General features: G+C 39.6%; 1 protein-coding gene across 3 annotated transcripts in view; it reads left to right on the forward strand.

Moving 5' to 3' along the window:
• Positions 1-22,656, forward strand: part of fars2 (phenylalanyl-tRNA synthetase 2, mitochondrial) — a 181,514-nt gene that overhangs the window by 100,831 nt on the left and 58,027 nt on the right. Inside the window, exons 6-7 of one of the 3 annotated variants that reach the window (XM_066683027.1) lie at positions 9,829-10,041; positions 12,634-12,785. The exons of 1 other annotated variant lie outside the window; for it this stretch is intronic. In XM_066683027.1, the coding sequence (XP_066539124.1) occupies positions 9,829-10,041; positions 12,634-12,785 (365 nt within the window). The remainder of the gene's footprint in view (positions 1-9,828; positions 10,042-12,633; positions 12,786-22,656) is intronic. One more of the 3 variants, XM_066683028.1, reaches the window with a different exon arrangement.

A 22,656-nucleotide genomic window follows, 5' to 3' on the forward strand; every position in this document is an offset into this window, starting at 1 on the left:
CTTCTCAAGGACCTCTAATAAAGAGAGTATGTATTTTGGACCCTACCTTCTTATTACTGAAATGCCAGAAGACACCAGCATAACTAGGCTTGTCTGGTCAGATAGAAATATTTGTAAAATTAAATGTTTGTATAGATGCTTATGAGCTGGAGATGAGATTTTCTCTGTAGGAAAGCATGGCCAATGCAGTCATGAAATGCTCTGAAGCAGCTGCACATGAGCCTAAGGTATATGTATAAGTATATAGTGTTGGATTGAAGTGTTGGTTGAGGTTGTTGAGAATGCATTCGACTGAGAGTCATGCGCGTGTGAAGAGAGTAAGGATGTTTTATTTTAAATTAGAGATGGAAAAGTTTACAGAGATGTTTCTTGGTTGCGACTTAGTAAATGTTATCACCCTCAATTGTTCCATAAACAATCTTCCCCCAAGCATCAAGGTTATAAACTGATGATACACAGGCAGAGATGAGACAAACAACTCTGAAAGAGTTCACAGTAACCTAAAACAAATTATAAGAGAATCAGAATAAAATATAGAATTAATATGAAGTTAATCACTTTCCAACAATAGTATACAATATTTCACTGTGCCAGGGCTGGGAAAGCTTTATCTTGCTTTATATGGATGTTGTAAATAGTGACCTTAGGCTCATGTGCAGCTGCTCCAGAGCATCTCATTTCATTCCATGCTTTTCTACAGAGATTATACACAAGTCCGAAGCTCATCTCTAGTTCATACGCATCCATCTCCAATCTCCTCTATAAAATATCTTAATCCTGTTCAGTAACGGCCTGCTGATCGCTGCTCTAATGCCTGCGGTGCTAGTGCAGCCATTTGTATTCTGCCTCACATGTCCATTCAGAGCTTCCCTCATTTTTGATATTTTTCTTTCCACCATTATTTCTGAGGTCAAGCGAACAACCCACACGCACATTAGCCTGCAGGGTCAGGTGTGGGCGCTTAGGAGGGAGCATTACAGAGGAGCACACAGCTCTGGAATTCAGCCCCAGCTCACACTGTGATATGTGTTTGCTTCCTGCAGTTTGGACATTTGGATGGAAATGAGGTGATTTCCTTTAAATGTAATTTTGTTTAACTGATTTGGCACCTTCAAGTCCTTAAGTTGTGAGGTGAGGCTTCCATGCTTCTGACTTGTTTTTCTAGCATGTTCCACACATGCTCACACAGATTGAGATCTGGGGGATTTAGAGAGACCCAGACAGCATCTTAAACCCTTGTCATGCTCCTCAATTCATATCTGAACCGTTTTTGCAGTATGGGTACTTGCACTGTCCAGCTGAATGCAACCATAGCCATTAAGGAGTACCATTGCCATAATGGGGTGTATTTTGTCTGCAACAGTGTTAATGTAGGCGTTATCTGCCAATTAACTTCCATATGAATACCAGCATCCAAAGTTTCATGGTAGAACGTTGCCCAGAGCATCACACTGCCCCCGCAGGCTTGCCTTATTCCCATAGTGCTTAATGGTGCGATCTCTTCCCCAGGTGAGCAACACACACGTACACGCACTACATTCTACATTATGTATTTAAAAAAACCTAGTCATCCAGCCCTGACCCAGTCATCTTGCCACCACAATACGACAAATCCAAGAACTGATTATTCACTGCCACTGACTGATTCAAATAATATTTAGCAGTATTTAAAAAGTCTTAATTCTTACTGTCTTTTTGTTTCTGACAGTAGTCCTATTTTGTCAAGTGGTCATCATAAATGTATTTGTTATTCTTTTGTTTAAAATAATGGCTTGGAAAAAAACATCTAATAGGTTTTTACTAATATTAAAAAAATTATATTCATTGCATTCTACATCAGCATTTCATAAAGAACCATTTTTGAGCGAATATATTCTTATTATGTGTTTTAAACAAAACCTAAATAACAAAAGCAAACAAAAACATAATCATTGTATAAGAAGACCCTTAATTAGCACTGCATTCCTTGAAAAGGTAGATCTCTAACAAAGTCTGCTTTTTTGAGTTTAGTGCTGGAATCATTTGAACACTTTGCTATAGGTCATCCTTCATAAGGATTCTTCACACCTTCATGAAATATTCATGACAGCCGACACAAACCTTCACAGACATCTAGAAAGTAATTTGGATTAAACCTTTACAGGTGTTTATGCATATGTCTTATATGTCTTGTGAATAATGAGCTACCAGAAAATGTTACGTAAACCTGACATTCTTATACTATTCTAAACCAATAGGGAAAAAATACTATTGATTTTCGCCATGCAACATGGATTTAGCCTTTATTTTGTTCAGATACCCGAGTTTTGTACAGTGCCTGAAAGCCCATGAGGAAAGTGGACTGGAGATCACAGAAGGTTTGTTTGTGTGACGGATCCTCTGTTCAGGCTTGTATCACATTAACTGTCAGTTTGAACCTTAGCTTTACAGAGGCATAACCCCACACTGGTGTTTTCTCCCTTCTCCCCTTGTTAAGTAAGCACTGTGCACACACACACACACACACACAATCACACACACACACTGATGCCAGAGCTTTATCTATAATGTATGAATGTGGACTGGCAGCCCTCCGCTCTTCAACAGCAGGTCACTCTGAGAGTTCAGTCTCACTTTACAGCCTCCACCTACAGCTTTACACCCCTTTCACACCTAAGTCCTTTAACCATGAGCTCCTCTCATTGATTATTATATATACGTCTGGAGGTCAGGGTGCCAGTGGTGAAGTTGTTAACACTTAGAGATACACATGAATGTTGCTTTTGACAGTTATGGTATTTCAGTGCTGTGAAAGAAACAGTAGGTCATTTAATGTGGATGACATTTTACTGAATCACAACTCAGACTGAGATCAGCTTTTAAGAGCTAAATATTTTGCTTTTTTTCCCTCTCCAGCCCTAATATACCAGAGCAATGGTTCACAAAGTTTTTTTTTTTCCTAAGCCATGACATGATTTGGAAAACAGTATAAAGCATCTAACATAGCTTAAGTCAGTCTGGTGCTAGTTTAATTGGTCACTCAGCAAAGACATGCTGGTTAGCCAGTGTACTTGAATCCAAACACAACTTCGCAGTGCTGTTGATGTGAAAATAGTGGAGAAATGGCCTAAAGTGGCTTAAATAAGTTGAAAAATATTAACATTCAAAATTGAGATAATATTTTTGAGATTAAATTCCAAAAAATTACTCTTTTAGTTTAGGCTGTTTAGGCTGTTTTCTATCAAACAATGCAGACAATTTCAGATTAGTTTTATGCTATCTGTTTAAAGTGACTCCACTTTAGTCCACAGTGTGAATGTACAAATTAATTCTTATGAATTTCTTCCAAGTCTAATAAATGTATGTGTTTTTCACCAGTATTGCCCTCACAATGGGCGGTTTTTAAATGGCTTTACCCTGGCCTATCACAAGGCTAATATGGTTAACACAGAGTCTGAGCAACCTTTCTCTAGAGCCCAGTCATTCCAAGCCTACACAGAGTAAACCTGGTGCTCATTCTGAGCCTCACACTGAGTAAACCCGTCGCTCATTCTGAGCCTCACACTGACTAAACCCGTCGCTCATTCTGAGCCTCACACTGACTGAACCCGTCGCTCAATCCCGAGCCTCACACTGAGTAAACCCGTCGCTCATTCTGAGCCTCACACTGAGTAAACCCACCGCTCATTCTGAGCCTCACACTGAGTAAACCCACCGCTCATTCTGAGCCTCACACTGAGTAAACCCGTCGCTCATTCCGAGCCTCACACTGAGTAAACCTGTCGCTCATTCCGAGCCTCACACTGAGTAAACCCATCGCTCATTCCAAGTGTCACACTGAGAAAACCTGTCACTCATTCTGAGCGTCACACTGAGTAAACCCGTCGCTCATTCCAAGCCTCACGCTGAGTAAACCCGTCGCTCATTCCAAGCCTCATGCTGAGTAAACCCATCGCTCATTCCGAACCTCACACTGAGTAAACCCGTCGCTCATTCCAAGTGTCACACTGAGCACTGAGTAAACCTATCGCTCATTCTGAGCCTCACACTAACTAAACCCGTCGCTCATTCCGAGCCTCACACTGAGTAAACCCGTCGGTCATTCTGAACGTCACACTGAGTAAACCCATCGCTCATTCCGAGCCTCACACTGACTAAACCCGTCGCTCATTCCGAGCCTCACACTGAGTAAACCCGTCGCTCATTCCGAGCCTCACACTGAGTAAACCCGTCGCTCATTCCGAGCCTCAGACTGAGTAAACCCGTCGCTCATTCCGAGCCTCACACTGAGTAAACCCGTCGCTCATTCCGAGCCTCACACTGAGTAAACCCGTCGCTCATTCCGAGCCTCACACTGAGTAAACCCGTCGCTCATTCCGAGCCTCACACTGAGTAAACCCGTCGCTCATTCCGAGCCTCACACTGAGTAAACCCATCGCTCATTCCGAGCGTCACACTGAGTATACCCTTCGCTCATTCCGAGCGCCTCACTGAGTAAACCCGTCGCTCATTCCGAACCTCACACTGAGTAAACCTGATGTTCATTCCGAACCTCACATTAAGTAAACCTGATGTTCATTCCGAGCCTCACACTGAGTGAACCCAACAGTCATTTTGAGCCTCACACTGAATAAACCTATCGCTCATTCTTAGCATCACACTGAGTAAACTGCTTGTTGTGGATGAACTGGTAACTCAAATACAGAGATCAGAACCTCAGTAAACCCTAAAGATCTGTAAAATAATATCCACAATTTAAAGTAAGAAATTGTGAAATTGTAAAAAAAACCTTTCTCTGTCTGCATTGCCATGGAAACATAAACAAAACTGCTCACCAGTGACAGAGGGCTGTCAGTCACACAAATTCATTAGAAGACAATGCCAACACTTTTTTGAGTGAGGTCTGATGAAAGCTTTTTTTTAAAGGAGTGTTTTATATTTCTGCTTTGGGATTTCTGTTTAAACTTTGCTGCAGGCTTCACTAACACCCAAGTTTACTGTTATATATGGAAAAAAAATGTGACATACTGTTATACAAACAGACAGAAGTGCATTTTGTAGCTAAAACCAGCATTATTACCCAGGGGGTAATATCAAATCAGAGGGCCTTCATTTCGATGGTCCTTTTTGTGCAAGTCTCAGTATGTGACACAGTGTCAAAGCCAAGAGATTATATAACAACTGTGTGGTCTGAAGCCAGTGTGTGATGATTTAGGCAGCACCGTGCCCTCATGCAAGTTAGAAACTTCCATTGCATATTAGCTACTTTACTCCCAATACTCCACTGTAAATCCAGCAGCAAACTAATCTTGGCTGATCAACTATATTTGGGGTAAGATGAAATTGAGTAAAATAGAATTTTGGCTAAAACCTTACTTTAACTGTGTGTAATCTTGGCACAGTTTGCTTCATGCTGAGTTTTAGCTAAGGCTGTTCTTATTTATTTTTTTTGTAACTTGATGAAATTTCCACTCTGTCCTGCTGGAAAAGGGTCAGGAGGCTGGACTGCAGCAGGTGTGAGTGGACCATGCGGGATGTGTTGAACAGGTGTCCAGCACTCTGAGTGTGAGCGGTCACTTCACATTTACACCTGCAAAAAACTCACAGTCAGAGCGAACACTACAAATGGAAAAAATGAACTGAAGTCTTGGCATAAATGTGAATTGACTGCATAATTGCTCTTAGGTGTGATTCCAGGATCAGACTACACAAAATTTTTGTTTTTTCCATGATGTTTACTATCAGATTAGCGCTATTCCTTTGTACCATGTCTTAGTCTTGAGACTGTGAACACTGCACGTTTGACAAGGACTAATCAAGGACATCATTGCGTGAGTTCAGAAGTCGTCAGGGAATATGTCAATCATGGCTACAGAAGTGCTTAGCTTAGCTAGCTGGCTACTCTCTGGATTGCTGAAGTGCCCCCCACTGTTTCTCACCAACTTTTATCTTTTTGGACTCAGTCATAATACTCCCTCGAGGAAATATCAGACAGGCAGGGGTGTTGTTTCCTCAGTTTTGTTGTTCCACCTGACAGTTGCAGGAGCAGCCTTCTTCTCTCTTCTCCATGTTTACATGTGTGTCCTCCGGAACATGTCGCAGGTTATGTCAGACTAGGTGAAAAGATCCAAAAAATTCTAACATGTGAGACTTTTCATCAGGATGTTGTGGGGCATCCCAGACACCACATCACTGTCCACATCCCTGATGCCCCTCCTTACATTTCCACTGTACCATGCCTCCACCATATCATGCAACACAAAAACAAAAATACACAACGTTTGACTTAGTTTGAAATAGTTTAGGGGCAACATTTGTGTGTTTTTTGTGTGTAAGCAATACTCCACACACTCCAAGAGTGCCGCAGTCCTGCAGAGTGTGTGTGTGAGTGATCACCCTTGTTCTCTGGCTGCAGGTCATTCCTCAGCCCATCTCCTTCTCTCCGCACTGTCCATTATTCACCTGAGAGAGAGGGAGGCAGGGAGGGGGACAGTGAGAGGGAGGGGGACAGAGAGAGATGTAGCTGTCTGCGTGTCTGATCCTCATGTTGGAGTTATTTATTGTTGCTGCCTCTGGAGGAAAGCCCATAAAGGAGCAAGCAGGCCTCCAGTGACCACAGAGATACATCCATGATGTGCCATGTATGCATGTTCTCTCTCTCTCTCTCTCTCTCTCTCTCTCTCTCTCTCTCTCTCTCTCTCTCTCTCTCTCTCTCTCTCTCTCTCTTACTCTCTCACACACACACACACTCTCACTCTCTCTCTTCCACCCACCTGTATGTAATGAAGTATGACTGTGGGGTCAGTGGGTTTTCTCCAACCTCCATGTTTTGGGAGGACACAGGGTACACTATGTGTACAAAAACAAACACACAGAACACCACACTACCTGATGAGAAGAGTACACAGAACAAGTTCCCTTGAGACACCAGTCCCACTTCAGGATGCTGCCTGTTCTTCAACAGCCCTGACTGCTGCTTTGTGTCCTCATAGTGTCACAGGATTCACAATAATGCTTTTTAATAGGTAGAGTTCCAGACTTTTACAAGATCTGTGGACAGTGCTTTGGTCATTTGTGAAATATAAGATTTTTAAGGGGTCCATGAAAAGCCTTATTTAGAAGTCATAAAAAAAAGTCATGAATTCGGTTATTTTCTTGTGACATCACAGCCATTAGGAAATTTATTTTCCCCCAGTGTCTCACAGGGTGTTATAAAAATAAATTAGTTTCATACATATATTGCAGTTTAGAACAGTGCTCATTTGTTATTTTTAAGGTAGCAAAAAGAGCCTGCGTAACCCTAAAATTTAAATAAACATTGGCAGATTATTATATAATTATATATTATAAATGAATTAAGGTGATTTATTTATTGATCATTTTTTTAGGGGGGCTGGGTGTTTAAAACCACAAAATGATGTAGGTCAAAAATTGTGATAAACATATAGAATGAGTCCTTAAATGTGTATAGTAACTGTCTTTGTGATTCATGTTTGTTAAGCAGTGAGGATTATACATGAGCTTGTTTTATTGTTGGAGGACATGGAATATTTTTCAAGTTTGTGTGAATGGTTAATGTAAATGTGTTTCTCCTCTTTCGGTGCTAGATACTTATTTTGCGTCTAAAGCATTTTGGAGGAGTGTTTAACGTTGAATTGGTCACTTTCTCAGTGTGAAAGTTTCCACACCGCACCACAGCATGTGTTGGCTTCAGCTGCTGAACACCTTTCATCTCTTTCTGCTTGGTATTCCGTGCACAACGTCAGCAAACCTAAAAGCTTCAGAGAGGATGGAAGGATCTTGTAAGAGTTAGGGGCTTTTTCAGGACCCTGAGGGTCTTTTGTGAACATTTTGGCCCGGCAGGTGGGGACTGGCCTCGGGGTGTAAGTGTATGTTTAACCCTAGGCTCCAGAAGAGGCCCAGAGGCCCGTCAGGTTCACATCAAGCCTGAACCCTTGTCTGTATTTGCTGGAAAAGCAAAGTTAAGTGAGTGAACTCTACCTGACTTGTGTTAAAGTGATACTTGTAAAATGGCAGTTTACTTTTACATTTACAGTATTTTATTAGAGTCATATCCAGAACGAGTGATTATTTAAATAATGTTCCTTACGTAGGTAACATTAGTGTTAGGAGTCTTGCCAAAGGACTTTTATTGGTGCAGTATTGCGCACCTGCCTAAGAGGGCAATTGAGCACAACAATGTGCACTAAACCAACTGCATATTTACCCTTTACCTCAGATTTGATTGGCCAAGACATGTTTGGTGTCTAAAGTTTTTCTTTCTTCCTTTCTTTTCTTTCTTTCTTTCTTTCTTTCTTGTTTTCCCTATTTAATTTTCTCATTCCCTACTCTTTCTTTAAAGTTGTCAATGCACCACATGAAGCATATCATATATTCCCAAATACAAAATAATACCACATAGACTTGTTAATATGGGTTCGGTAGCTGTTTGTAACTTGCATCCTCTTTGCATATTCAGGCACTGGATCATATTCAGATTTTTTTTCTCTTTTTTTTAAATAACCTAAATCATCTGTTGAAATTGTGGAGATGACAAATCATTCTAACCTTTGTGTTAATTGTACAGTCTAATGAAATTGCACTGTTTACACTAAAGTTTGCAAAATAGTCCTGCCTTCCAACCCTACTGATTTTAGTAAGTTTTGCAATACTATATATTTATTCTTCTTTGTTTCTTCTTCATGAGAGCTATGTCCACAATATCATGAGTAATGAATTATAATGAAGAAATTAACCCAGTGTCATGATTAGATTTGAATCAAGGCTCGAGAGTATTGTTGCATACCTAACCTTCACATACAAGTAAATAAGTGGCTCCTGACTGGTCCAAGAGTCTAAGAGTCAGAGACCTCCAGACATTTTCAAATCATGAAAAGAAATGAGGATATTGCACTATTCCTGATCCATATATGGGTAATATTGAATTATTTTTGCTGTTGTACATTATTTAGGTTGCAACTGACTCTAAATCTGTGAAACTGATAACTGCATGAAAGTAAACACAGACTGAAACCTACAAACCTAAACAACTCGATTTAGGAATGAGTTTTTGTGGTAATTCAAGTAATGAATTAAAATGTAGACAAATTAAATTTCATCTACACACAAACAAGTGTTGTTGTTTTTTTCTTAAACATGCAATTCCTTAAAAGATGCAGAGCTTCTGAACATAAACAAACCATAGAGAACTACAGCTCCCCACAATCGTAGACCTTTTAGAACACGATATACTTTTTGAGTATCTTTTCTGCTGCAGTAAAGTTTAGAATTAGCCCTGTCCACCTTTTCCATGGACCTTGTAATGACCAGCAGAAGCAGCATACTTCCTTCCCACTGCTCATTATGTAGAGCTGTCCTGTTTATCGTTTTGTTGGAGTGTTTCTGGTGTGAAACTTGCAGACAAAGCCGCCTCCTCTCCTTCTCATCTAAACAAACAGATTCTTTTGCTCACCCTCTCTGCTGGCCTGCTTCTGCTACACTGTCTTCAAAGTGGCACATTTTACCTCTTCTAGTCTTTTATTCTGCCTTTTCTCATTCTGTCGCCCTTCTCCACTAATGCCTTTGCCTCTCCCACCACACCAGCATATCATCCTCTTCTACCAGTCTCTCTCTCTCTCTCTCTCTCTCTCTCTTTTGCCCCCTCTGCAGTGCCTCTCTCAGAGAGAAGGTGTGGCACCAGCTTAATTGTGTCTACACAGTCTTAATAGCAGATAGTTTTGTTGCATTTGTGTCATTTTGATTGCTCGTGAGCGGTTGTGGTCTCTTTATTGATTTGTTTGGATGTGTGTGGAAGCAGATGTGCACGGAGCTGTCATTACATGATTGCAGATGAGAATGAGACCGATGCAGATGTTAAGAAGTCAGGATTCAGCCGTGAGAGGAGAGGGAGGCGTCAGAAAACAGCTCAGCGTTGCAGATTCATGTTTGATCCCCAGCTGTTCCATGTGCCACCACCCATCCCAGAGGATGAAAATGGACGTCTTCTTTTCTCTTACACTTCTGAGAAATTCTCCAATTCTTCTAGTGACCTTCCCAGAATGGGTATGCAGTGCTGGAAATTGGACAGTGCTATATGACCGTTTTTCCGTCTCACAGAATTATAATTCCGTCTCACTCCTTATAATTAGTGAGCAGAGCTACTTTAAGGTGCACCCATTGTTGACACTAATGTTCAAATATGGTCGCTGTCCAATGAAGAGCACGTATCTGGTTGTGAATTTTTTGTTTACAACATCATTCAAACACAGCAGCTGTCCTTCACATTGTGTGAAAATGTTCAGTGGACCAATAGTAATGCTCCAAAATGACTTGGTATATAAAATGTCTTGGAATAAAATCTTATTATGTTGACTTACAGTGAAGTTTAGAGAGATTTTTTTTTTTAAATCCTTCTCTTGTAGTTACTATTTTGGAGATGCATGTTTTTTGTTGGACAAAGTCTATAAGCAAACACAGTAGTATAATCTCTATGTAGAAGCATGAAGTGAGAAGAGTTTAAGGTCTCTGAGCACACTTCCCTAACACTTACCCCCCGGTATGAGGCTATGGAGCAGTAGAACTTTCTGATGGAACATTTAATACAATCAAATACAATCAAATCCTCACGGCAACGTCCCAACGTCTCATCTCAAGCCGTTTGAGGATAATAGAAATATGGAAAAACTATGACCTCTTATTTATTAATAGATAAATGCTCTTAATGTTAGAAGAAATTTTGAATACACTTAGCTGACCCTGTACTCTAGCTTTCAGATTTGTACATCTTCAAACTGAAACTGTACAGGAAGACTCGAATAAGGAATGGATTCCACCCTGCTGCTCTGTTAAAACATTTAAAGCTCTTCTAATGCCAACTGCAGCTGACTGTACTGTCATCTAGAACAATGGACAAAATAAAAGCAAACTTCAGGCTTCATAAATCTCCTGCTGATTCTGGATTTGCAAAGTCGTTTTTCGATTTTTTTTAAATAGGTAACACAAGGTCTTACAGAATGTCTTCTATTTGATATTACTTTTTAGAAATCAACACACTTTGAAGCAAGTTTAAATATTTAGGCATGCGGTTTGCTGAAAGCTAATTAAACTGGCCTCGCCATACCAACATTCTCTATTTAAATGTCTTTTCTTTACTTTTACTCATTTTTCTACACTGAAAATGTAAACACAGCCCACAGCTTACATTTTTTGCTTACATACAAACATTTTCTTTGTATACACACATTTAACACATTTTAAACAGCGCAGCACACACTGCACCCACCATATCAGTGTCACTACAGTACTGAAAAGGATCCACCACAAAAATCATACCTGTCCCATTGGGGTTATGACCAGCAGGATGAAAGGGGAATAAGAAAGTACACTGTAAAAAAATTTCACCAGCTTCAACTCAAAAACGTGAGTTCAAAAGCTGTCTTAAAACTTTAAGTTAAATCAAATTAGAATTAGTATGTATTTCAAGTCATGACTTTAAGTCAAGTTTGTCTTTGAATTACTTTCTGCAAGTTGATTTGACTTTAAACTGCTTGTTGTTTCAATTTAACTACATACATTGAAAGTGCACGACTCATTCCAACATAAGTATTTAAGTTAAAAGAAGTATCGATGTTATGTATTTAAATTGAATTGTTTTTGACAACCAGTGTCAAGAAGAATGTCTTTTAACACTCTTTATTAAAACGCTCTGAAAAGAACATCAGAGAATAAGAACAAGTAACCTTTTAGCATTTGGCCGGCTTGTAAAGAGACTCAGCCGGGACCTCTCCAAAGCTGCAGTGTTTCACTCTGAGGGTGAGGGCTCTGACAAAGCACAATTCTCGCTACAAAAAATACCTAATAGGTCCAGACACCAATAAACAACCTAAAAGCACCCCATATATTACTCCCACTCTCACAACATGCAACAGCGAGCCCACGCTGTTGCTGGGAGCTCTTCCTGAGCATACCAAAGCCTCGTACATAGCCATAACTCACAATTTCAAGTTAACTTCACTCCTTCAATCTACGTCTTTAAGGTAGAATTTAAAAAGTTGGGTTGTAAGGCTGAAAACTCATAAAATCCAAATGAAATCACAAAACTTTATTTGATAAGTTAAGGTAAATGACAGAAATATGTCATGACTTATTGCTTAGCAAATGTTTTTACAGTGATGCAGAGAAACAGGTGGACGGCAGTCTGTAATTGCAGAACTACAAAGTTCTCCTGTGTGGTCAGTGGAGCTGATAATATGGATAATAAGTATAGATACAAGGCAGACGTTCCTAATCCAGTGATTATTTTTAGCTGAATTTGCTGAGATAGTTTGTTAAAAATTTGACCTTCAAGCTTCAGTGCAAAGCTAGAGAAGTAACCATATGACACTAAATATGTCTTGGCTGATTGATTATATTCCGTGTATATTATTCATAAAGCCCTTCACTGGATAATGTTTCCAGTTAATGTTATGCCAAATTCTAATCATTGCTTCTTATTAAGTTAGCAGTGATAGGAAACCTGTATCATTTTACTACTAGGCTAAATCTTTTTGATGCAGTAATTGGACACTTAAATTGTGTATAATTTAGTTTATAGGCTTGGGCAATGAGCACCTAGATTTAAAGTGTTTATGCTGTTCTCCTCTGTCTTTTTCTTAGCCCCTCAGTAAATATCCACCACTTTTTAACAACATCTCCTTTTGGCTGCCGGCTGAAGGCTACACAGAGAATGACTTCTATGACTTGGTCCGAAGCGTTGGAGGAGATTTGGTGGAGAAAGCCTCGCTGGTCGACCAGTTCACTCACCCAAAGTAAGAAAAACAAACTTCATTTAAATTTAACAGGGTCCTATCTTCTGAATCAGGCATGGGCTGGACCCCGTTGAAACAAAATACAAAGCACAGCTCCTTAATATGTTTAACCCGTGAAATCTGTCATTTAATGTCCTCTTAATTCAGGGATGCAGTCATGGTGTACATATCACAACAATCTGCAGAACCACATTTCACCAACTCTCATGATTAATAATGTGCTGAATTAATTCAGCTAAGAAATAAAATTACAAATCACAAACAAAATGTCAATGTAACTAGTGAGATAAGAATGATCTGTGCTTTTTAAACTGATGGTGATGTGCATTCTTTCAGTTGAGTTTGAGGTTTTTTTTTCTCTTTTTTTTCTCTTTTTTTTCTGGTCCTGATCTAAGCTGAGGTCAGCTCCTCTCATTTTGGCTTCATTTTGAGCACTAATGCTTCAGATATTATATTCTCTTTATTAAGCACATTAAACTCTTTAGATGCCCTCTCTCTCTCTCTCTTTCTCTCTCTCTCTCTCTCTCTTTCTCTCTCTCTCTCTCTCTATCTCTCTCTCTCTGTATAATAGAACGTACATACACACAAACACACAGTTATCAAGCATAACTTTAAAATGACCTCCTTGTTTCTATACTGTTTGTCACTTTACTTAGCTCGACTTACCCTGTAGGTGCAATTTGTTTTATACTTAGGGACTTTGTGTGTGTTGTCCTTGTGTCAGTCGATCAGACACAGCAGTGCTGTTAGAGCTTTTAAATACCTCAGTGTCATTGTCTGAGTGAAAATAATCCGAAGAACAGTGACTAGAACTAGAGGATGAGGTTCCAATTGTTGAAAAACTGGGTGAAAGGGAACTAACCATGTATGCACAGCCACAAATGGGCTATAATCAGTATTGCAGAACAACAAAGTGCACCTGCATGGTTAATGTAGCTGTTAAAACCGACCATGTGTGTAGATACAAAACTTTAAAATGCATTGACTTCTATGGTTACTTCCTTTGAAATAGCAGCCTAAACGAATAGTTTACCATACCTAGGGTCCCTAAGTAGTTTCCCTTTCCAGCTTCAGAGACCGGCCAAGATCAGGTATGGTGAGAGTAGCATGACATAAGTGAATTTCACTGGCTGAAGTGGTCTGGTTCTAATGACTAAATCAAGAGTGTTTGCTCATTGTGACATGCTGCAGAACTTTCAAGTAGTGAAGTGACTTTGTAATCTCAGGCTTGTTAAGTTACTTCTTCTTTGGTTCATATACTCCTGTGGTCACTTCCTTCAAAATGGAAGCCTAAGGGAAAAGCTTACTGGACCTAGTGTCCCTAGGTAGTCTCCCATCTAAGGACTAACCAGAGCAGAACCTGCTTAGCTTTAGAGACCAGCCAAGATCAGGTATTGTGATAGTAGTATGGCCGTAAGCGAAGCTTGTTGGCTGGACTGATCTGTTCCTTATTATTGAATCAAGAGCTCCTTTTTGAGGGGCTATTAAGCTTTAAAGCACTGAAATGAACTGGTAATCTCATTTTTGCTTTTTGCACATACGTTTTTCTGCCTTCTTTCTCTTCTAACAACTTTTGTCTTTCTTCTCACAAAATCCCACTTTTTTTTCTCTCTCCACAAACTCCCAGGCTCTCTCTCTCTCTGTCTTGTTGATGTATCCTTGTATCATTGTTAAAGGGGAGGAGTTCATTGGCGGGTGTGGACCTAGTGCATGAGACAGAGGGAGAATCTGCAGTGCGTAAAAAAAAAAAAAAAAAATGTCCGCAAGCATTCGTCTCTGTCCCCTCTCTTAATCTTTTCTTAAATAGCAGCCCCTTCTCTCCCTCGTTCTTAATGACATCCATAAATAAGAATACGAATGGAGGTGATGTTGGGGAATTTGGATTGGGTAGTGAGCAGCAAGGCCATTAATAGCTGTACGTGTGCTCGTCTGCACTTTTCTCTAAATTGACTTTGTGTATGTGTGTTTTATTTGTCTCTCATCGTATCTGTAGGTTTCTCAAGGTAAAGTTATCAATGCTTTTGCTCTTGCGTGTGCAAGAGTAAAAACCCAGGTAATTGTGGAGTGTTGCCCCGGTGGTGTGTGTTTGTAAAGTGCTGCATTATCTCCTGAACACGTAGTTAGGGCAGACCTCTGCTCCAGAACCGCACTCCTCTCCATCTGTCCCTTTAACCCACCACTACAAACTTGACTGATTGCAACCTGAGGACAGCCAATCAACATTACGTCTGTCCCTGGCTCCTGGCTCCTGCCGTAACCTTTAGAGCAGCATTGTTTTCTGTGGGGAAAAAGTGTCCTGATATCATTGTCTATTTTCCCTCTCTCACTGCAGCAGTGCTGACTCAGCCTTCGCTTACAAGCTGCTAATATGATAATGTTAAGAGTCAAACTGCTGATACTCATTTGTCCGTTTAGTGCTTCACACACACACACACACACACACACACACACACACAAACAAAAAAAAAACAAGCTAAAACATAATGATGAAAAGGAGTTTGTATGTAAGCAACTTATTGTAGCTCCACAGTTTAGTGTAGTGGGTAACATCACTGCTCTTTGTATAGCAGACTAGAGTTTGATTCCTAGCCTTGCCAGGAACACCACACTACACTAGTGAGTCCTTGGGCAAGACTCTTAACACTACCTGGTACGTAATGTTTATCGGTTCATTGTGGCTAAATCTGAAAATGTAATTATGTGTTTGTTATGTATTAATTGTGTTTATTTATTTATATTTTTTTATTGTTGTAGTTGTTGTATATTTAATTCATCTTTTCAACTCCCTAGTTTTTTCATTTCTGCTTCTCACAATCCTAATTTCAGAAAACAAAGAGAAATTAGGCAAGCCTAGATTTGCTGGACCTCTGTTAGCCATATAGCCATTGTCACAGAGGTGTTTCTGGCATTTCAAAAACAGGCAATGCCCAAAATACATACCCTTGTCATTGGAAGGTCTAGAAAAGCTTTGGTGCTTCATAACAATGTTTTTATTTATATGTGGGTGTTAATTATGTGATTGTGTTGTACAGAAAATATGGAGGGCAGGACTAATAAATGCAGAAATGAAACAGGAGCACAAAGTTTAGTTCATAATATGTAACCCCAGCATCAGTATTTTACTTGTTTGTTTTATTTAAAAATAAATACTAGGTGATATACCACCAAAGAACAAAGACCAAGAACATTTTGTTGATTTTAAGAATTACAATTGCTTATTTATTCAGTGTAAAATGTTAAACCAACATGTTGGTTCCAGCTTGGAACAAATTTTTCTAGTTTGCGAACAAGTATATTTTGGTTGAAACGCACCGAACGTTTCCAAATTAAATTCACGAACTGAAATGTGAAATACCACCTTACGTCCTCTCTGTGAACTATGGCTGAACAAACAGTTCCTATTCGCGCATGTGTGTTTCAGCATTAGGAGTCAGTCAGTCGGTCAGTAAATGAAAATGCATCTTCTAGACCGGTCTGGCAAAAATGGGAATAAAATGACTCTACACTCCATTTTCTAATTTTTCTTCTAATGAAACTGGTAGGACTAAGTGTCTAATGTCAGTCCATGATGTTTACAAATAAGACATTATTTACTGTACAGAGGTAAAGTCTATGGTAAGTCTAATGGTACAAGCCGGAAAATTGAGTAAGTTTTGTTAGAAGCTGAAATGAAAAACTAGAAAATTGCAAACCTGAATTAAATACAGTTTGTTTTTTACTATACGCAAAAAAAATTGAAATCATTTTTAAAGAAAGTTTTACACCAGTTGTATATTTTCATATGTAGCCAGAAGTCATCAGAAAATTTAACTGATCAATGTTAAACAGACTTCTGTCATCATCACAATTTAAGTCACTCTGGATATGACCATCTGAAAAATCTCCTTCATGAATATCGTTTATAATAGATTTGCACAGAATTTCCGGTACATCCAGGACACTAGGTGTCAATATCTTGTCAATAAATCTGTTTCTTAAATTGAAGTATAATCATTTGTTGAAATGCTTCTTTGTTAGGGCTGTTTATAGAAGACATAGCACTGCTAAACAATGCATGAAAATCCATTCTTACCAAGAATACGTCAGTCCAGTAAGAAGATTGGTAAATCAATCATGGGCCAGTCGGCATTCAAATGGGGACAGTAGCAAATTGTTTAGTGGTTAAGTGTAACAAAGTCGAGCTGAAAATAGACACTTCCCCCCCTAGTTTGGACGATAGTGTTTCATTCCTGCCTTTACTCTGACAGTATTGTGTCAGGCAACTGGTTTCCCACCTCACGCCCCGTGATGTGACAGGGATCTGGTCTCAGATGCACTGCGGTCCCCTCTCTTAAGAGTGCTGAGCTCAGTGTTCCACAAACAACAATAGTAGTATAACACCCAGGGTGGCACCCGCATTCATAGTGAAGTGAGAAAGGTGCTATAACATCCGAGATGTAGTGCTGAGACAGGAACCATAAGAAGAACAGCTTCACTGTCATGCTTGTATCCAAAATATGCTGTAACACTTCTTAAAGCGGTACTTGCGTTTATATAAATACAGAGGCAATATGAACTGAAAGTTTAAAAACAAAATAGTTGAAAACAGGGACTAAATAAATAAATGAAATGCTAAAACCTCATTCTGCTGAAATCTCATTCTGTAAATGCTTTAGGAAAGAACAATAATGCCAACTCAGGTAGTTATTCTGCATTTTTTCTGTAAAAGTTTAACAGGAAATGAATAGTAACATCATCAAACAGTTCACTCTGGATAAAGAGGTCTTGGTTTCTGATTTGTTCCATGTTAAACATGTTGGTTCTTGTTCCCTAATGTAATATATGCTTTATTAACACATTAGACCAAAGCAGTCTTAGTTCATACCTACTGCCTACATTGTATACTTCCTAAGTGGCAGAAACTAGGGCTTCTATCTAGTGTCTTATGTAAAAACCAAGAAGCTGTTTGAGACTAATCCAGATGCTGTAATAACAATATAAAGAGGGAAGCATTTTCCTTACATGTGATGTTCATGATTTTAATCAAAACCATTTTTTAAAAAATTCAGAGGATGTGTTCTCGCTACTTACTGCTCTCAAGTTGATAAAATGTGGTACTATATTTTAACTGTGGTTTTCCTAGATATTAATAAATAAATATGAATTGTTTCTACTCATAGTCAAAGTTTGATGTACAGACAGGTTTACTACAGGGTGGGCCATTTATATGGATAGACCTTAATAAAATGGGAATGGTTGGTGATATTAACTTCCTATTTGTGGCACATTACTATATGGGTGTAAACAAAGAGAAACCTGTAAATAACTAATGAAAGAAGAAAGTTCTGTTAAAACCAAGCACACCATTGTTTTTCTTGTGAAATTCCCAATAAGTTTGATGTGTCACGTGACCCTCTTCCCATTGGAAAAAACAATATGGCTGACTTCAAAATGGCCGCCATGGTCACCACCCATCTTGAAAGGTTTCCACCCTTCCATATACTAATGTGCCACAAACAGGAAGTAAATATCACCAACCATTCCCATTTTATTAAAGTGTATCCATATAAATGGCCCACCCTGTACTTCTCATACCAGCTGATAACAGGAGTTCTTACTGATCTGTTCTTTACCCAAACACGTACTATTCTTCTATGTGGAAGGCAGTGGCTTTATTTACTGCAACATCTACATGCTACACTTTTCCTGTGAGCAGCTGATCAGTCTGTAATTATACATTACTCGATACCTGACAATATAAAAACACAACTAGTCAGAAACAAAGTGAAAAAGTATTTTTTATGATTAGCATAATTTCAGCACATCTGAAATTTCTGGGTAAGTTTCTGGGTAATAACTTGTTACTGGTGCAATAACTAATTATTTTGTGTTTTTTTACTTTTGCCAACATCAATGAATATTTGAAACTAGTGAAATGCTGTTTGAAGTGTGTGTGTGTGTGTGTGTATGTGCGTGTGCGTGTGTCCTTCAGGAAAACATAAACTCAGACCTGTGTTGATAAAATTGTGTCTTCAGTGTTGAAAAGGTCTAAATGTCACCCAACTTTCCCCTGGCAGAAGGTTTAGGATTTTACTTTTGTGTGTGTGATTGGCGTCTGGAAGGCTTAGAAATGTCAGCGTATTACAAGAAGATACTGCAACTATAAACATTTCCAGTGATATTCAGCTCTGTATATGTGGAGAGCCCAAATCAAAATGTCAAGAACCACTTTTCTCTCTCTCTCTCTCTCTCTCTCTCTCTCTCTCTGTCTTTCACATACACACACACACACACACACACACACACACACCTGAGTATAGCTGCATTTATTTTTGACACTGACAAGGGAACCTGATCTGATCCAATGGGCCTCATAATCCATTGCAAATACACATTTATTGCCCTGTATTATTATTGGGTGTAATTGGACAGAATTAGTAGTTTGCAAAGTCGGTGCAGTTGTCAATCAACCTGACAGGAGATTGTGAGATCACAGCCCAGACTCGACATGCCTCGCTGAAGGAAGCCCATCATTTAGACACTCTACTGCAAGAGTATACAAATATAAACTTCTGAGATGTATTGATCTAATGGTTTTAGATTTGAATGGTTATTTTCCATTACAAACAAATATATTAATGTTCATTTATGTTCCTAGCGTTTGATCAAAATAAATTATCTTGCTACTTTCCTGTATTGTTCATGTTGCCTATAAGACACTCCTGGGTGCTCCGGTTTCCTCCCACCGTCCAAAAACACACTTTGGTACTTGGATTGGCGACTCGTAAGATAGTCCATAGGTGTGAGTCTGTGTACCTAGCCACTGCAATGCATTGCGTTGCAGAGCCAGTCCCAAAGCCCGGATAAAATAGGGAGGGTTGCTTCAGGAAAGGCATCTGGCGTAAAAACTGTGCCAGATCGGTGTATGGATCACGGTTGAATTCAATAGATAACAGTAGTAAAGTCACAATTAATTATTAAGTCATGATAGGAACAAGAACTAGCATCATTACAGCATTTTATAAAATACTAAACAAATGCTAGTCAATGATTCTTGTTTATTATCATTACTTCATGATTGTGACAGTACCTAACAATTTATTAAGGCTTGTTAATGGTTTATTTGAATTAGTGTACCCTTGTTGTAAATTGTAAATTACATTTACGGGATCATGTCCTAAAAATGTGTTCTCCCTGTGTCCGCGTGGGTTTCCTCCAGGTGCACCGGTTTCCACCCACAGTCCAAAAGCACACGTTAGTAGGTGGATTGGCGACTCAAAAGTGTCCGTAGGTGTGAGTGTGCGTCACCCTGTGAAGGACTAGCTCCCCCAACAAGGTGTATTCTGGCCTTGCGCCCAGTGATTCTGGGTACACTCCGGACACACTGCGACCTTGATTTGCATAAGCTGTTACAGATAATGAATAAATGAATGAATGAATGAATGTCCTAAAAATTCGGAATCAAATTGAATCATTTGAGAGTTCATGTGAATCATTACCTGAAGTGTCCGAATCAAAACGCTGAGATTTACAATTTTATAAAGAATCACAACTGAATCAAATCTGGATAGACTTGCTTCGTTTATTGGTGTTGTGTTTTTCTCTTATGTCGATAAATATTTAATGATAGGACATGTCTCTCTTTCTTTGTGTGTGTGTGTGTGTGTGTGTGTGTGTGAGAGAGAGAGAGAGAGAGAGAGAGAGAATCTCAGCAGCTTCTGAAGCAGAGTAGGTTGAGTAGTTTCGAAGAAGAAATGCCCCCCTGCAACAGCACCCCCCACCCCCCTTTAAGGTTCTATATATGAGTCTTATCAAATACACCCGTGCGTCAGCAGGATTTATGGCAGGCTGTTGCCTGCTCACTTTGATGTACACTGCCTCGCTGGAGATCAGTGTGTGTGTGGCATGAAAGAACTGTGTGTGTGTGTGTGTGTGTGTGTGTGTGTGTGTGTATCTATGTGTGAGAGAGTGGGAGTGTGTCTGTGTGCCTGCATTGAAATATTGACACTCATGTATTTTATAGAAAACTTTTTTTCTCTATTAATCCATTATTTATGTCAGTGTTGTCTGGCTTTGGGTTTTTCTGTGCTGCACCTACAGAGGAAAATAGTCCAAATAACATCTCCCCCTCCTTCTTCTCAGCGTAATGTGGACCCTCACTGTGGCCTGTTATTTTGCGGTCAGTGTGACAGCACTGCCTCACTCCTCAGATTTCACTGAAAATCAGGAGGACAAGAAACAAGCAGAGCTTGGTGTGTGCACGTGTGTGTGTGTGGGGGGGGGGGGGTATAGTAGTGTGATTATCCAGGTGTGGTGAAAGGAATCATGTTGGAGCACACTCTAACGAGAGAGAGAGAGAGAGAGAGAGCAGGAAAAAGGATGGGGGAATGGGTAGTGGATGAGTAAAGTCTAAGAGAGACCAAGAAAAAGAACAGGAGCCAGAGGCTAGAACAGTGTGGACATGGATCATGGATGGAGGGAAGGAGAAAGAGGGGCAGCAGACAGCGGGAGATGTGTATAGAGAATAAATTGTGTGTGAGAGAGGAGGAGTGGATGAGGAAAGTGAGGTAGACAAAGAGACAATGAGATGCCTAGAAACGGAGGAGTGAGAGAGAGAAATGGAGGGTGGATAGAAAAGGAGTGGAGGGGCCAGAAAAAGAGAGAGAATAGGGCTGGGTGTATAGAGAAAGAGAATGTAATAGGATTATCTTAAGTGAGTTTTGGTAAGGGTGGGTGTGTGTGTTGCTTCCCTTTGCTTTGGCAGCAGTTAGTCAAAGTGAATTGGAAATAACTCTTTACACTCTGTGATGTATTTCCGAGGGCCAGGGAGGAGCTGTTTTTCTCTCAATGATGGGGGGCTGTGGGTGGGTGAAAGATGATATCACAGGCTGAGACAGAATGAGAGAGGGAGATGGATGAGAGGGAGATGGAGAGAGACTGAGTGAGACCGGAAAGAGAGCCCAGTGATAACAATAACAAGAAGAGGAATGATTGATGTTGGTGATGTTGCCGTTTGCATATTAACCTGTTATTGCTTATTTATGTTTAAAATGGGAAAGAAATGACATTGCAGATGAAGAGTACAGTAGAGTGAAAGAGAAGATAAAGAGAGCGAAGGAGCGAGACAAGGAGAGGACGAGATAGAGCTGTATAGGGACAGGTTAGGTATCAAATTGTGAATGTTGTCGAGGACTGTGACATGCACCGCTGCTCAATGGCTGTCCTCATCAACGAGCTGCTAAAGGAATCTCCAAAATAAGAACATATACAACATAAAGCAGTCCAGATATTTTTAACATTACTACATCTATAATTAGATAAGATAAAGCTGTGCTGATCCACAAAGGGAAATTGTTCCGGCAGCTTACGTACAGATGTACAACTCAAAGTACAAAGTAGAATAAAATAGAATTTAAAACAAATATACAATGTAAACATAGTATATATCGTAGTCCAGCTGTGCAATGCGCACAGATGCATGGATGAGGTACTTGCAGGTCAAGGTGACCACAGCAGTAAAGTGCCAGTGCAGTGTTACCCTATTAATTGTAGAGGTAGGTTACATTGCAGTATTGTGTATGTGAGGGAAAACGTGCTCATTGGGATATGTAAGTATGCATAATTAATAAGTTATATTTAGTAGGGATGGACCGATCTGACGTTCTTCGGTTCTGAAACCGATACTTCGAGTATTGGTCGATACCCCATACCGATCCAATACCATTGTTTAATTAATAAACTGTACTGACCTAATAAACTGACCTTGGCACAGCATTCAAATTCAAAGTAAAAAAGAGTCGAACTTCTTAAAATATATTAAAATATATAAAATGTATCATTCAAAAATGAAAATAAGCAGCTTCACTTTGTCAAACACACACAGAGTAATCAA

The sequence above is a fragment of the Hoplias malabaricus genome, chromosome 10 (assembly GCF_029633855.1).
Source record: "Hoplias malabaricus isolate fHopMal1 chromosome 10, fHopMal1.hap1, whole genome shotgun sequence".
In the NCBI taxonomy this organism is placed as follows: Eukaryota; Metazoa; Chordata; class Actinopteri; order Characiformes; family Erythrinidae; genus Hoplias; species Hoplias malabaricus.